This window comes from Ammospiza nelsoni, chromosome 34, assembly GCF_027579445.1.
Source record: "Ammospiza nelsoni isolate bAmmNel1 chromosome 34, bAmmNel1.pri, whole genome shotgun sequence".
NCBI lineage: Eukaryota > Metazoa > Chordata > Aves > Passeriformes > Passerellidae > Ammospiza > Ammospiza nelsoni.
The window spans coordinates 2,253,265-2,269,072 of NC_080666.1; the positions used below are offsets into that span (position 1 = coordinate 2,253,265).

The following is a 15,808-nucleotide window of genomic DNA, read 5'->3' on the forward strand; positions in this document are numbered from 1 at the left end:
TTTGGGGTTTTATGGGGATTTGTGGGGGGGATTTTTGGGAATTTGGGGATTTTTGAGGGAGATTTTGGGGAATTTTAGGGAATTCAGGGAATTTCAGAAAATCTTCCCTCCCTTTCCTCCATTTTTTCCCTTCTGACCTCATTTCCCCCCAATTTTGTAACTTTTTGTTCCATTTTTTATCATTTTATAACTTTCCCTCGCTTTTTATCAATTTTAATTCAATTTTTTGCCACTTTTAAATAATTTCTTCTCATTTCCCTCCAGATTTGGCCAAATTTGAGTCAATTTTCCTCGATTTTAATCAATTTTAATCAACTTTAATCAATTTTTATCAATTTTGGGTCGATTTTAGTCAATTTTGGGTCGATTTTGATCAAATTTTCGCCAATTTTCGGGGAATTTTTTCCTTTTCCGCCCCTCTGCCTTCTCTCCCCCTCCCCTCCCCCCCCCCCCGACCCCTTTCCCCTCCCCCACCCCAATTTTGGGGCCCCTCCCCCCCAAATTTTGGGCTCCCCCCCCCCCCCCCGGCGCTCCCACCTGTGGCTCCCCCGCCCCGCCACTTCCGCACACGTGACCCAGGAGCGACCAATCAGCGCTCTCCTTCTCCGCAAGTGTGACTCCATTCGACCAATCAGCACGCAGGGATTCCCCGTTCACGTGATAGGAATAGACCAATCAGATGAGGGACTCGCTGGCGCGTCGCCATGGCAACGCGGCCTGCAAGGCTTCAAAATCGAGGCTGAAAATGTCGCCAAAATGTCCCAAAAATGACAAAAAACGCCTCAAAAGTCCCCGAAATTTCCCGAACTGACCCAAAACTGCTCCTAAGTCCCAAAAATCGCCGCGAACCGCTGAAAAATCGCCTAAAAATGCCCCAAAATGCTGCAAAATGACCCAAAATGGACCAAAATGGTGGCAGACGACCCCAAATGTCCCCAAGCTGTTGCCAGAGATGGTCTGCGGTTTCCTGGTGTCCCCAAGGCCATCCTGGTGTCCCCAGGGGTGTCTCAGTGTCCCCATGGTGTCCCCATGTCACCAAAGTGTCCCCAAATCCATCCCCAGGTCGTCCCCGTGTCCCCAGCTCAGTCCCTGTGTCCCCAAAGTGTCCCCAGGTCCCTCCTGGTGTCCCCAAAGTGTCCCCATGTCCATCCCAGTCTCCCCAAAGTGTCCCCGAGGCCATCCCAGTGTCCCCAAGCGTGTCCCAGTGTCCCAAGCGTGTCCCCAGGGGTGTCCCCAAGGCCATCTCCAGGAGATGTCCCCAGGTCCCTCACGGTGTCCCCAAAAAGGCTCCAAGCCTCTCGCTCCGGTCTCAGCTTTATTTGAACGTCCCCAGGGGTGTCCCCAGGTGTCTCCAGGTGTGTCCAGGTGTCCCCAGGTGTGTCTAGGTGTCCCCAGGTGTCCCCAGGGTGTCCCCAGGGTGTCCCCAGGTGTCCCCAGGGTGTCCCCGAGGTGTCACTTGTAGAACTCGTGCTCCTGCTCGTCCTTCTTGATGACGGTTTTGTACGCCTTCTCAAAGTCCTTGGCCAGCACGATGTAGCGGTTCTCGCGCACCGCCAGCATGCCGCCCTGGGGACAATGTCACCTGAGTGTCACCTGTGTGTCACCTGTGTCACCCACAGCCACCCCTGTGTCACCTGCACTGAGCCACAGCCACCCCTGTGTCACCTGTGCCACCCACAGCCACACCTGTGCCAGCACCGTGTACCTGTTCTCGCGCACGGCCAGCGTGCCGCCCTGGGGACAATGTCACCTCAGTGTCACCTGTGTCACCCGTGTGTCACCCACAGCCACCCCTGTGTCACCTGTGCCACCCACAGCCACCCCTGTGTCACCTGTGCCACCCACAGCCACACCTGTGCCAGCACCGTGTACCTGTTCTCGCGCACGGCCAGCGTGCCGCCCCTGGGGACAATGTCACCTGAGTGTCACCTCGGTGTCACCTGTGTCACCTGTGTCACCCACAGCCACCCCTGTGTCACCTGCACTGAGCCACAGCCACACCTGTGCCACCTGAGTGTCACCTGTGTCACCCACAGCCACACCTGTGCCAGCACCGTGTACCTGTTCTCGCGCACAGGCCAGCGTGCCGCCCTGCGGGGAATGTCACCTGTGTGTCACCTCAGTGTCACCTGGGACACCTCAGCGTCACCTACACCGAGTTACAGCCACACCTGTGTCACCTGTGTGTCACCCACAGCCACCCCTGTGTCACCTGTGTCACCCACAGCCACACCTGTGCCACCTGTGAGCACCATGTAGCGTTTCTTGCGCACGGCCAGCGTGCCGCCCTGCGGGGAATGTCACCTGTGTGTCACCTCAGTGTCACCTGGGACACCTCAGCGTCACCTGCACCAAGTTACAGCCACACCTGTGCCACCTGTGTCACCCACAGCCACACCTGTGCCAGCACCATGTACCTGTTCTCGCGCACGGCCAGCGTGCCGCCCTGGGGACAGGGTCACCTGTGTGTCACCTGGGTGTCACCTGTGTGTCACCTGGGTGTCACCTCAGTGTCACCTGTGCCACCTGCACCGAGCTACAGCCACACCTGTGCCACCTGTGCCAGCACCGTGTACCGGTTCTCGCGCACGGCCAGCGCGGCACCCTGGGAATGTCACCCGGGTGTCACCTGGGACACCTGGGTGTCACCTACACCGAGTCACAGCCACACCTGTGCCACCTCTGCTCAGCCACCTGTGCCACCCAGCCACAGGTGTCACACTCGTGCCCGGGTATCCCCGGGTGTCCCCAGTCTCCCCTTTCACCTGTCGCAGGTGTCTCTCAGCTGTGCCCAGCTGTGCCCAGGTGTGTGCCCAGGTGTGTCTGTGGATATACCCAGGTGTGCCCAGGTGTGCCCAGGTGTGTCTGTGGATATTCCCAGGTGTGCCCAGGTGTGCTCAGCTGTGCCCAGGTGTGTGCCCAGGTGTGTGCCCAGGTGTGTGCCCAGGTGTGTGCCCAGGTGTGTCTGTGGATATACCCAGGTGTGCCCAGGTGTGCCCAGGTGTGTCTGTGGATATACCCAGGTGTGCCCAGGTGTGCCCAGGTGTGTCTGTGGATATTCCCAGGTGTGTGCCCAGGTGTGCCCAGGTGTGTCTGTGGATATTCCCAGGTGTGTGCCCAGGTGTGCCCTCACCTCCTGGCAGATGGAGTTGATGTCGGCCCCCGAGATCTTGTCCGGCCGCGCCACGTCTGGGTCAGGGGTCAAGGAAACGGCCCAGGTGTGCCCAGGTGTGTCCAGAGCATGTCCAGGTGTGCCCAGGTGTGCCCAGGTGTGTGCAGAGCATGTCCAGGTGTGCCCAGGTGTGCCCAGGTGTGCGGATACAATCCTCCAGGTCCACCTCCTTGGACAGGTGAGTGCCCAGGTGTGCCCAGGTGTATTCCCATCCCCCCCAGGTGTGTGCCCAGGTGTCCCCAGGTGTGCCCAGGTGTGCGGATACAATCCTCCAGGTGCCCCCAGGTGTGTTTCTAACCCCCCAGGTGCCCCCAGGTGTGCCCAGGTGTGTGCCAGGTGTGCGGATACAATCCTCCAGGTCCACCTCCTCGGACAGGTGAGTGCCCAGGTGTGCCCAGGTGTGTTTCTAACCCCCCAGGTGTGCCCAGGTGTGTTTCTAACCCCCCAGGTGTGCCCAGGTGCCCCCAGGTGTGCCCAGGTGTGTGCCAGGTGTGCGGATACAATCCTCCAGGTCCACCTCCTCGGACAGGTGAGTGCCCAGGTGTGCCCAGGTGTGCCCAGGTGTGTTTCTAACCCCCCAGGTGTGCCCAGGTGCCCCCAGGTGTGCCCAGGTGTGTGCCCAGGTGTGCGGATACAATCCTCCAGGTCCACCTCCTCGGACAGGTTCATCTTGCCGGTGATGGTGGAGAAGATGAGGCGCTTCTGCCGCCGGTCGGGCAGCGGGAACTCGATCTTGCGGTCCAGGCGGCCGGGCCGGAGCAGCGCCGGGTCCAGCGTGTCCGCGCGGTTGGTGGCCATGATCACCTGCGGACAGGTGAGGGGTCAGGACACCTGAGATCTCCAAAACCCCACAGAACCTCATAAAGATCCACACAGACTCCATAAAACCTCATAAACCCCCATAGTTCATGGTCCAGGTGTGCCCATGGTTGGTGGCCATGATCACCTGCGGACAGGTGAGGGGTCAGGACACCCGAGATCTCCAAAACCCCACAGAACCTCATAAAGATCCACACAGACTCCATAAAACCTCACAAAACCCTAAAAAACCCCCATAGTTCATGGTCCAGGTGTTCTCATGGTTGGTGGCCATGATCACCTGCGGACAGGTTTGGGGTCAGGACACCTGAGATCTCCAAAACCCCACAGAACCTCATAAAGATCCACACAGACTCCATAAAACCTCATAAACCCCCATAGGTCCTGACCCAGGTGTCCTCATGGTTGGTGGTCATGATCACCTGCGGACAGGTGAGGGGTCAGGACACCTGAGATCTCCAAAACCCCATAAAATCCCATAAAAATCCACACAGACTCCATAAAACCTCGCAAAACCCTAAAAAACCCCCATAGTTCATGGTCCAGGTGTGCCCATGGTTGGTGGCCATGATCACCTGCGGACAGGTGAGGGGTCAGGACACCTGAGATCTCCAAAACCCCACAGAACCTCATAAAGATCCACACAGACTCCATAAAACCTCAAAAAAGCCCAGAATTGCTGATCCAGGTGTCCTCATGGTTGGTGGCCATGATCTCCTGCAGACAGGTGAAGGGTGAGGACACCTGAGATCTCCAAAACCCCATAAAAATCCATAAAAACTCCATAAAACCTCATAAAACCCCATAAAACCCCCACAGTTCATGGTCCAGGTGTCCTCATGATTGGTGGCCATGATCTCCTGCGGACAGGTGACAGATGAGGACACCTGAGATCCTCAAAACCTCATAGGACCTCATAAAGATCCACACAGACTCCATAAAACCTCGTAAAACCCCAAAATTCTGGATCCAGGTGTCTCCAGGTTGGTGGCCGCGGTCACCTGGAGATACCTGAGGACACCTGGGGCCACCTGAGGACACCTGGTCCCACCTTGACGTTGACGTTCTGGTCGAAGCCGTCCATCTGGTTCAGGAGCTCCAGGAGGATCCGTTGGACCTCGCGGTCGGCTTGGGGAGAAAAACGGAGATTTTGGGACCTCTGGGTTGCAGGGACCACCCAAAACCCCCAAAACTCCACCCGAAATCCAAAATTCCCTCCAGGTGACCCCAAAATTCCACCCAGGTGTTCCTGAGGTTCTCCAGAAGGTTCCTCACCCCCAAATTCCACCCAAAATCCAAAATTCCCTCCAGGTGACCCCAAAATTTCATCCAGGTGACCCCAAATTCCACCCAGGTGTCCCCAGACCCCACCTTGGTCTCCATCCTGAAGTTCTCCAGAAGGTTCCTCACCCCCAGAATCCCTCAAAACCCCACCCAGGACCTCCCAGCCCCCACCCCATGGAGTCCCCTGGCCAGGCCGGAGGTCCAGATCCTGAAACCCAACCTTGAGGTTGTCCTGACCCTCACCCAGAAGGTCTCCAGAAGGTTCCTCAAGCCCAAATCCCACCAAAATCCCTCAAAATCCCACCCAGGACCTCCCAAACTCCACCCCAATGGAGACCCCTCCCCAATCTGAGGGTCTGAGGTCTTCAAGCCCCACCTCGAGGTTCTCCTGACTCTCATCCAGAAGTTCTCCAGAACGTTCCTCACCCCCAGAATTCCTCAAAACCCCACCCAGGACCTCCCAGCCCTGACCCCATGGGGACCCCTGGCCAGGCTGGAGGTCCAGGTCCTCAAACCCCACCTTGATGTTCTCCTGACCCTCATCCAGAAGTTCTCCAGAAGGTTCCTCACCCAAAGACCCACCAAAACCCACCCAAACCCACCCAAACTCCACCCAGGACCACCAGGGGTCCACCCAGGACCTCCCAGCCCCTACCCCATGGAGACCCCTCTCCAATCTGAGGGTCTGAGGTCTTCAAGCCCCACCTTGAGGTTCTCCTGACCCTCACTCAGAAGCTCTCCAGAAGGTTCCTCACCCCAAAGACCCACCAAAACCCACCTAAACCCACCCAAACCCCACCCAGGACCACCAGGGCTCCACCCAGGACCTCCCAGCCCCAGCCCACGGAGGTGCAGGTCCTCACCGCCGGTCTGGGCGTCGAAGCGCTTGGTGGCGATGGCGTCGATCTCGTCGATGAAGATGATGGCCGGCGCGTTCTCCTTGGCCAGGCGGAAGACGTCGCGCACCATGCGCGGGCCCTCGCCCAGGTACTTCTGCACGAACTCCGAGCCCACCACGCGGATGAAGGCCGCTGGAGAGGACACCACCAGAAAGCCAAAGTTGGGCACGTCCAGAGTCACAAAATGCCACCGGAAATCCACGGAGACCACCAGGAACCCGAAACATCTCCAGAAACCCCGTGGAGACCACCAGGAACCCATGGAGACCACCAGGAATCCAAAACACCTCCAGAAACACCATGGAGACCACCAGGAACCCAAAACACCTCCAGAAACCCCATGGAGACCACCAGGAACCCATGGAGACCACCAGGAATCCAAAACACCTCCAGAAACACCATGGAGACCACCAGGAACCCATGGAGACCACCAGGAACCCAGAACATCTCCAGAAATCCCATGGAGACCACCAGGAACCCAAAACACCTCCAGAAACACCATGGAGACCACCAGGAACCCATGGAGACCACCAGGAACCCAAAACATCTCCAGAAACACCATGGAGACCACCAGGAACCCAAAACACCTCTAGAAAGCCCATGGAGACCACCAGGAACCCATGGAGACCACCAGGAACCCAGAACATCTCCAGAAATCCCATGGAGACCACCAGGAACCCGAAACATCTTCAGAAATCTCAAAAACCCCACCAGGAATCCATGGAGACCACCAGGAATCCAAAACACCTCCAGGAACCCCAGGGAGACCACCAGGAACCCAAAACATCTCCAGAAATCTCAAAAATCCCACCGGGAACCCATGGAGATCATCAAGAACCCAAAAAACATCTCCAGAAACCCCACGGAGACCACCAGGAATCCATGGAGACCACCAAGAACCCATGGAAGCCACCAGGAACCCAACACATCTCCAGAAACCCAGGTGACCCCAAATCCTACCCCAGACGTTCCTGAGCTTCATCCTGAAGTTCTCCAGGAGGTTCCTCACTCCCAAGAACCTCCTCAAACCCCACCCAGATGTCCCCAGACCCCTCTCAGATGTCTCCAAACTTCTCGAGATGGCCCCAAACCCCACCCAGGACCTCTCAGACGTCCCCAAAGGCCTCTCAGATGTCCCCAGCACTCACCGGTGGTGTGGTGGGCCACCGCCTTGGCCAGCATGGTCTTCCCGCAGCCGGGGGGGCCGTACATGAGCACCCCCCGCGGGGGGTCAATGCCGATCTGCAGGGAGAGGACACCGCGGTCACCACAGCCGGGACCTCGAGTGACCTGGAGCTCCTCAAGGGCACCTGAGGGTCCTCAAGGTCACCCAGAGCTCCTCAAGGTCACCTGGAGATCACCTGAGGGTTCTCAAGGTGCCCTGGAGCTCCTCAAGGTCACCCAGAGCTCCTCAAGGTGCCCTGGAGCTCCTCAAGGTCACCCAGAGCTCCTCAAGGTCACCTGGAGATCACCTGAGGGTCCTCAAGGTGACCTGGAGCTCCTCAAGGGCACCTGAGGGTCCTCAAGGTCACCTGGAGATCACCTGAGGGTTCTCAAGGTGCCCTGGAGCTCCTCAAGGTCACCTGAGGATCCTCAAGGTGCCGTGGAGCTCCTCAAGGTGACCCAGAGCTCCTCAAAGTCACCTGGAGATCACCCGAGGGTCCTCAAGGTGCCCTGGAGCTCCTCAAGGTGACCTGAGGGTCCTCAAGGTGCCCTGGAGCTCCTCAAGGTGACCCAGAGCTCCTCAAAGTCACCTGGAGATCACCTGAGGGTCCTCAAGGTGACCTGGAGGTCCCCAAGTTGCCCTGGAGCTCCTCGAGGTCACCTGGAGATCACCTGAGGATCCTCAAGGTGCCCTGGAGCTCCTCAAGGTCACCCAGAGCTCCTCAAAGTCACCTGGAGATCACCTGAGGGTCTCCAAGGTGACCTGAAGGTCCTCAAGGTGACCTGGAGCTCCTCAAGGTCACCTGGAGATCACCTGAGGGTCCTCAAGGTGCCCTGGAGCTCCTAAAGGTCACCCGGAGCTCCTCAAAGTGACCTGAGGGTCCTCAAGGTGACCTGAAGATCTTCAAGGTGACCCGGAGCTCCTCAAGGTGACCTGGAGATCACCTGAGGGTCCTCAAGGTGACCCGGAGCTCCTCAAGGTGCCCTGGAGCTCCTCAAGGTCACCTGGAGATCACCTGAGGGTCCTCAAGGTACCCTGGAGGTCCTCAAGGTGACCTGGAGGTGACCTGAGATCCTCAAAGTGACCTGGAGATCACCTGAAGGTCCTCAAGGTGACCTGAGGTCCCCAAGGGGCCCTGGAGCTCCTCAAGGTGCCCTGAAGGTCCTCAAGGTGACCTGAGGGGCCTCAAGGTGACCGGGAGATCACCTGAGGTTCCTCAAGGTGATCTGAAGGCCCTCAAGGTCACCTGAAGATGACCTGGAGATCACCATGATGACCTGGAGCTCCCCAAGGTGCCCTGGAGATCATCTGAGAGTCCTCAAAGTGACCTGGAGCTCCTCAAGGTGACCTTCAGGTCCTCAAGGTGACCTGGAGCTCCTCAAGGTGCCCTGGAGATCACCTGAGGGTTCCCAAGGTCACCTGAGGAGCCCCCAGGCCACCTGGAGATGACCTGGACATCACCTGAGACCATCTGGAGATCACCTGAGGGTCTCCAAGGTCACCTGGAGGTCACCTGAAGATCCTCAAGGTCACCTGGAGATCACCTGAGGGTCTCCAAGGTCACCTGGAGCTCCTCAAGGTGCCCTGGAGGTGACCTGAGGGTCCTCGAGGTGACCTGAGGGTCCTCGAGGTGCCCTGGAGCTCCTCCAGGTGTCCTGGACATCACCTGAGGGTCTCCGAGGTGACCTGGAGGTGACCTGAGATCCTAAAGGTGCCCTGGAGGTCACCTGAAGGTCTCCAAAGTGCCCTGGAGATCACTTGAGGATCCTCAAGGTCACCTGGAGATGATCTGGAGGTCCCCAGGAGGTCCCCAGAAGGTCCAGAAGGTCCCCAGGACACCCCAGAAGGTCTCAGAAGGTCCCCAGGAGACCCCAGAAGGTCCAGGAGGCCCCAGAAGATCCCAGAAGGTCCCCAGAAGGTCCAGGAGGTCTCCAGGAGACCCCAGAAGGTCCCCAGGAGGTCCCCAGGACACCCCAGAAGGTCCAGGAGGTCCCCAGGACTCCCCAGAAGGTCCCAGGAGGTCCCCAGAAGGTCCCCAGGAGGTCCAGGAGGTCCCACCTGTTTGTAGAGCTCGAAGTGGGTCAGCGGCAGCTCCACGGCCTCGCGCACCTCCTGCTTCTGGATGTCCATGCCACCGATGTCGGCGTAGACCACGTCCGGCTTCTGGTCTGGGGGGACAGGGGACAACCGGGATGGACTGGGGACAACTGGGATGGACTGGGATGGTCCGGGGCCACCAAGAACTTCTGCAAGGTCAACTGGAGACACCAAGAGATGACCAAGGAGTGACCAAGAAGTGACCAAGAGGTGACCAAGGAGTGACCACCACGTCCGGCTTCTGGTCTGGGGGGACAGGGGACAACTGAGACCAAACTGGGACAAACTGGGACAAACTGGGATGGTCTGGGGCCACCAAGAACTTCTCCAAGGTCAACTGGAGACACCAAGGGGTGACCAAGGAGTGACCACCACGTCCGGCCTCTGGTCTGGGGGGACAGGGGACAACCGGGATGGACTGGGGACAACTGGGATGGACTGGGATGGTCTGGGATGGTCTGGGGTCACCAAGAACTTCTCCAAGGTCAACCGGAGACACCAAGAGGTGACCAAGGAGTGACCAAGAGGTGACCAAGGGGTCACCACCACGTCCAGCTTCTGGTCTGGGGGGACAGGGGACAACCGGGATGGACTGGGACCAACTGGGACCAACTGGGACCAAACTGGGACCAGTTTGGGTCAACTGGGATGGTCTGGGGTCACCAAGAACTTCTCCAAGGTCAACTGGAGACACCAAGGGGTGACCAAGGAGTGACCAAGGGGTGACCACCACATCCAGCTTCTGGTCTGGAGAGTCAACTGGGATGGACTGAGACCAACTGGGACCAACTGGGGTCACCAAGAACTTCTCCAAGGTCAACTGGAGGCACCAAAGGTTGACCAAGAGATGACCAAAGGGTGACCAAGGGGTGACCAAGGGGTGACCACCACGTCCGGCTTCTGGTCTGGGGGGACAGGGGACAACTGGGACCAGTTTGGGTCAACTGGGATGGACTGGGATGGACTGGGATGGTCTGGGGTCACCAAGAACTTCTCCAAGGTCAACTGGAGGCACCAAGGGGTGACCAAGGAGTGACCAAGAGGTGACCAAGAGGTGACCAAGGAGTGACCACCACGTCCGGCCTCTGGTCTGGGGGGACACAGGGGACAACCGGGATGGACTGGGACCAACTGGGACAAACTGGGACCGACTGGGACCAGTTTGGGTCAACTGGGACCAAATGCAGTCACCAAGAGCTTCTCCAAGGTCAACTGGAGGCACCAAAGGTTGACCAAGAGATGACCAAGGAGTGACCACCACATCCAGCAACTGGTCTGGAGAGTCAAGGGGGCAACTGGGACCAAACTGGGACAAACTGGGACCGGTTTGGGTCAACTGGGATGGACTGGGATGGTCCGGGGCCACCAAGAACTTCTCCAAGGTCAACTGGAGACACCAAGGGGTGACCAAGGGGTGACCAAGAGGTGACCAAGGGGTGACCAAGGAGTGACCACCATGTCCAGCCTCTGGTCTGGGGGGCAACTGGGATGGACTGGGAGGGACTGGGACAAACTGGGATGGACTGGAAACAAGCCCAGGTGTGCCCAGGTGTGCCCGGGTGACCTCAAGATGGTTCCTCAGAACATCTCATGAACTTCAGGTGACCCCAAACCCCATTTTTCCACCCCAAACCCCCAGCTTTTCCCCCCAAACCGACGTTTTACGGAGCCCAGGTGTGCCCGGGTGTGCCCAGGTGTGCCCGGGTGTGCCCGGGTGCCCCACCTGAGGTGAGCATCATGATGCTGCTGTCGGCCTCGGGCGGCAGGACGTCCACCAGGGCGTTGCTGTGCTTGTGCAGCGCCACCGAGGCGTTGGGCTTGAGCAGCTCGCGGTCGATGGTGCTCAGGATGCGCACGTAGTAGTTGGAACCTGCGGGGACACACCTGGGCGTCACCTGGGGCTCACCTGGAGATCACCTGGAGCTCACCAGGAGCTCACCAGAAAACCACCTGGGGATCACCTGGAGATCACCTGGACCTCACCAGAACATCGATCACCAGGAGATCGATCACCAGGAGCTCACCAGGAGATCACCAGAAGATTGATCACCTGGAGATCACCTGAAGACCACCAGGAGATCACCTGGAGATCACCTGGAGCTCACCAGGACATCGATCACCAGGAGATCGATCACCTGGAGCTCACCAGGAGATCACCTGGAGCTCACCTGGAGATCACCTGAAGACCACCCGGAGATCACCTGGAGATCACCTGGAGCTCACCAGGAGATCACCTGGAGATCACTAGGACATCGATCACCAGGAGATCACCAGGAGCTCATCTGGAGCTCACCTGGACATCACCTGGGGATCACCTGGAGCTCACCAGGACATCGATCACCAGGAGATCGATCACCAGGAGCTCACCTGGAGATCACCTGGAGACCACCAAGAAATCACCTGGAGATCACCAGGAGATCGATCACCAGGAGATCAATCACCAGAAGATCACCTGGAGATCACCTGGGGATCACCTGGAGATCACTAGGACATCAATCACCAGGAGATCAATCACCAGGAGATCGATCACCAGAAGACCACCTGGAGCTCACCAGGAGATCACCTGGAGCACACCTGGAGGTCACCTGGGCGTCACCTGGAGCTCACCTGGGCCAGGTGGGGTGGTGGGATGGGGCCCGGGTGTGGTCGGAGAGGACGTGGCGAGGTGTGGGCACGGCCAGGTTGGGTGGGAACGTTCCGTCCTTACGTCCTCACCACGGCCAGGTGAGGCCTCAGGTGAGGCCTCAGGTGAGGCCTCAGGTGTGGCCTCAGGTGTGTCCCTCACCTGTGGTGGTCCCCGCAACGACCGCGGTCAGCTCCACCCTCTGTGGTGGCCAATGGGGACCTTCTCAAGCCACGTCCCCACCTGCCCCAGGTATCTCTTACCCATCCCAGGTGTGCCCAGGTGCGCCCAGGTGTGTGCCCAGGTGTGTGCCCAGGTGTGCCCAGGTGTGTCACTCACCTGTGGTGGAGCCCACGATGGCCGTGTTCTGGCCCATGTCCACCAGTGACCAATGGGACACTCCAAACCCATTCCAGGTATCTCCCACCCACCCCAGGTGTGCCCAGGTGTGTGCCCAGGTGTGCCCAGGTGTTCCTCACCTGTGGTGGAGCCCACGATGGCCGTGTTCTGGTCCACGGCCTCCAGGAACTGCCCGATGACCAGCGGGATGCTCTGGATGCGCTTCACCTCCTCCTGCGCGTGCAGGAACTCCTTCTTGAGGTTGCGCTGCTCGTCCTTGATGTACTCCTCCTGCACCTCCAGGAACTCCAGCTCCTGCTGCAGCTTCTGCAGGTGAGAAACACACCTGAGACAGGTGAGACACTCCTGAGATACACCTGAGATACACCTGAGCCAGCTGGGATACACCTGGGATACACCTGAGTTACACCTGAGTTACACGTGGGGCAGGGCCCAGCTCCTCCTGCACCTCCAGGAACTCCAGCTCCTGCTGCAGCTTCTGCAGGTGAGAAACACACCTGAGATACACCTGAGATACACCTGAGCCAGCTGGGATACACCTGGGATACACCTGAGTTATGTGAGACACACCCGGGATACACCTGAGTTACACCTGGGGCAGGGGCTGAGCTCCTCCTGCACCTCCAGGAACTCCAGCTCCTGCTGCAGCTTCTGCAGGTGAGACAGGTGAGATACACCTGAGATACACCTGAGATACACCTGAGTTACACCTGAGTTACACCTGGGGCAGGGCTGAGCTCCTCCTGCACCTCCAGGAACTCCAGCTCCTGCTGCAGCTTCTGCAGGTGGGACACAGGTGAGACGCACACCTGAGATACACCTGAGATACACCTGAGATACACCTGAGTTACACCTGGGATACACCGGGAGCAGAGGACACTGTCACACGGGTGTGTCACTCACCTTGTACCTGCTGTACAGGTCCTCCAGGTCCTGTAACCCCTCACACCTGTCCCAGGTGTGTCCCCAGGTGTGTCCCCAGGTGTGTCCCAGGTGTGTCTCTCACCTTGTACCTGCTGTACAGGTCCCGTAACCCCTCACACCTGTCACACACGTGTGTCACATGTCCCCAGGTGTGTCACACCTGTCCCAGGTGTGTCTCTCACCTTGTACCTGCTGTACAGGTCCCGTAACCCCTCACACCTGTCCCCAGGTGTGTCACACAGGTGTGCACACCTGTTCTCACCTTGTACCTGCTGTACAGGTCCTCCAGGTCCTCGGGCTCGGGCACCAGGAAGGAGAGGCCGGGCAGGGGCCGGGGGGCGGCCGAGGCCGGGACATCGTCCTGGACAGGTGAGATCAGACAGGTGAGATAAGGACAGGTGGGACAGGTGAGATATGGACAGGTGAGATAAGGACAGGTGAGATATAGACAGGTGAGATATGGACAGGTGAGACACGGACAGGTGGGACAGGTGAGATAAGGACAGGTGGGACAGGTGAGATAAGGACAGGTGAGATAAGGACAGGTGAGATATGGACAGGTGAGACACGGACAGGTGAGATGGGACAGGTGAGATACGGACAGGTGGGACAGGTGAGATAAGGACAGGTGAGATATGGACAGGTGAGACACAGACAGGTGAGATGGGACAGGTGAGATAAGGACAGGTGGGACAGGTGAGATATGGACAGGTGAGACACGGACAGGTGAGATATGGACAGGTGAGATATGGACAGGTGAGATAAGGACAGGTGAGATATGGACAGGTGAGACATGGACAGGTGGGACAGGTGAGACATGGACAGGTGAGACATGGACAGGTGAGATATGGACAGGTGAGATATGGACAGGTGAGACATGGACAGGTGAGACACGGACAGGTGAGATATGGACAGGTGAGATATGGACAGGTGAGACACGGACAGGTGAGATGGGACAGGTGAGATAAGGACAGGTGAGACACAGACAGGTGAGATAAGGACAGGTGGGACAGGTGAGATATGGACAGGTGAGACACGGACAGGTGAGATGGGACAGGTGAGATAAGGACAGGTGAGATGGGACAGGTGAGACACGGCCAGGTGGCACAGGTGAGATAAGGACAGGTGGCACAGGTGAGATAAGGACAGGTGGCACAGGTGTGGGAAAAAATCCCCAAATTTCGGGGCATTTCGGGTAAAAATTACCAAACTTTTGGCGAAATGTGGGGGAGAAATTCACAAATTTTGAGGAAAAAGTCCCAAATTTTGGGGTCCCTAGGAAGAAATTCCCAAATTTTGGGGGGCCCGGGGGAAAATTCCCAAATTTAGGGGGATTCTGGGTGAGAATTGCCAAATTTTTGGAGGGAAAACTCCCAAATTTTGGGGGAATCTTGGGGGGAAAAAAATCCCAAATTTTGGGGGAAATCTGGGGTGAGAATTCCCAAATTTTAAGGTCCCGGGGAGGATATTCCAAAATTTTGGGGAAATGTGGGGGGAAAATCCCAAATTCTGGGGGGAAATTCCCAAATTTTGGGGTTCTGGGGCGGAGAATTCCCAAATATCGGGGTCCCTTGGGGGATTTTTGGGGGATCCTGGGGGAAAGTTCCCGAAATTTTGGGGGGAAAAACCCCAAATTTCGGGGGTCCATGAGGGGATTTTGGGTGAGAATTCCCAAATTTCGGGGGGGGAAAACTCCCAAATTTTGGGGGAAAATTTCCCAAATTTCGGGGGGGGAAAACTCCCAAATTTTGGGGGAAAAATTCCCAAATTTCGGGGATTCCTGAGGCGTTTTCGGGGCGTCCCGGGGCTCCCCCCCCCTCAAGTGGTATCACCCGAAGAGGGGGCGTGGCCAAGCCTGGAAGTGGGCGGGGCCCAACAAAGCGGGGACCGCTCAAACGCCCCCTGCGGCCCCTCCCCCCCCCTCCCGCGCGCCGATTTTTGGGGTTTTTGGGTTTTTTTGGGCGCTCCCCCGCCCGCCCCTCCCCCCCCCCCCGAGGTTTTGGGGTCCCCTCGAGGTTTTGGGGACCCCCCCGGGCCCCTCCCCCCCCCGTGCCCCCCTCACCTGCGGCTTCTCCCCGAGCAGCCCCAGCTCCTCCATCGTGACGGGGCGCTGCGGAAGTGACGTCAGCGCGCCGGCGCCTGCGCGACGGAGGGCGGAGGCGAGGGCGGGCGGCGGAGCGGTGACGTCAGGGAGTGAGTCCGCGCATGCGCGGATGGGGCTGGAGCTGTCGGTGCCTCCCAGTTCAATCCCAGTTCAATCCCAGTTCATCCCAGTTCGTCCCAGTTCGTCCCAGTCACTCCCAGTTCATCCCAGTTCAATCCCAGTTCAATCCCAGTTCATCCCAGTTCAATCCCAGTTCAATCCCAGTTCATCCCAGTTCATCCCAGTTCGTCCCAGTCACTCCCAGTTCGTCCCAGTTCAATCCCAGTCACTCCCAGTCCCCCCCAGTGCCTCCCAGTTCAAT

General features: G+C 58.3%; 1 protein-coding gene across 4 annotated transcripts; it reads right to left on the reverse strand.

Annotated features, from left to right (window-relative positions):
* Positions 1 to 1,302: 1,302 nt before the first annotated feature.
* PSMC4 (proteasome 26S subunit, ATPase 4) lies at positions 1,303 to 15,480 on the reverse strand. Of its 4 annotated transcripts, none has more exons than XR_009420323.1 (12): positions 15,406 to 15,480; positions 13,606 to 13,704; positions 12,539 to 12,725; positions 11,160 to 11,306; positions 9,398 to 9,507; positions 7,323 to 7,416; positions 6,139 to 6,306; positions 5,043 to 5,119; positions 3,808 to 3,976; positions 3,134 to 3,189; positions 1,386 to 1,566; positions 1,303 to 1,335 (listed from the first exon to the last, which is right to left on the reverse strand). XR_009420323.1 is itself a non-coding variant. In XM_059491442.1 (12 exons), exons 1-11 carry the CDS (start codon positions 15,439 to 15,441, stop codon positions 1,453 to 1,455), a joined length of 1,257 nt encoding a protein of 418 aa, XP_059347425.1. In that variant the 5' UTR covers positions 15,442 to 15,480; the 3' UTR covers positions 1,303 to 1,387; positions 1,428 to 1,452. The 4 variants fall into 4 exon arrangements, 3 of the variants coding, with proteins under 3 accessions (XP_059347425.1, XP_059347424.1, XP_059347426.1); XM_059491442.1 differs by having other exon boundaries at positions 1,303 to 1,387; positions 1,428 to 1,566; XM_059491441.1 differs by having other exon boundaries at positions 1,303 to 1,566.
* Positions 15,481 to 15,808: the final 328 nt, after the last annotated feature.

Coding starts and splice junctions, on each gene's coding strand:
- PSMC4 (XM_059491442.1), bottom strand. CDS start 15,441: ATGGAGGAGCTGGGGCTGCTCGGGGAGAAGCCGCAG. Junction 5,120..6,138: donor CTTCGACGCCCAGACCGGCG/GTGAGGACCTGC, acceptor TTTCTCCCCAAG/CCGACCGCGAGGTCCAACGG. Junction 1,567..3,133: donor TCAACTCCATCTGCCAGGAG/GTGAGGGCACAC, acceptor CATTGTCCCCAG/GGCGGCATGCTGGCGGTGCG.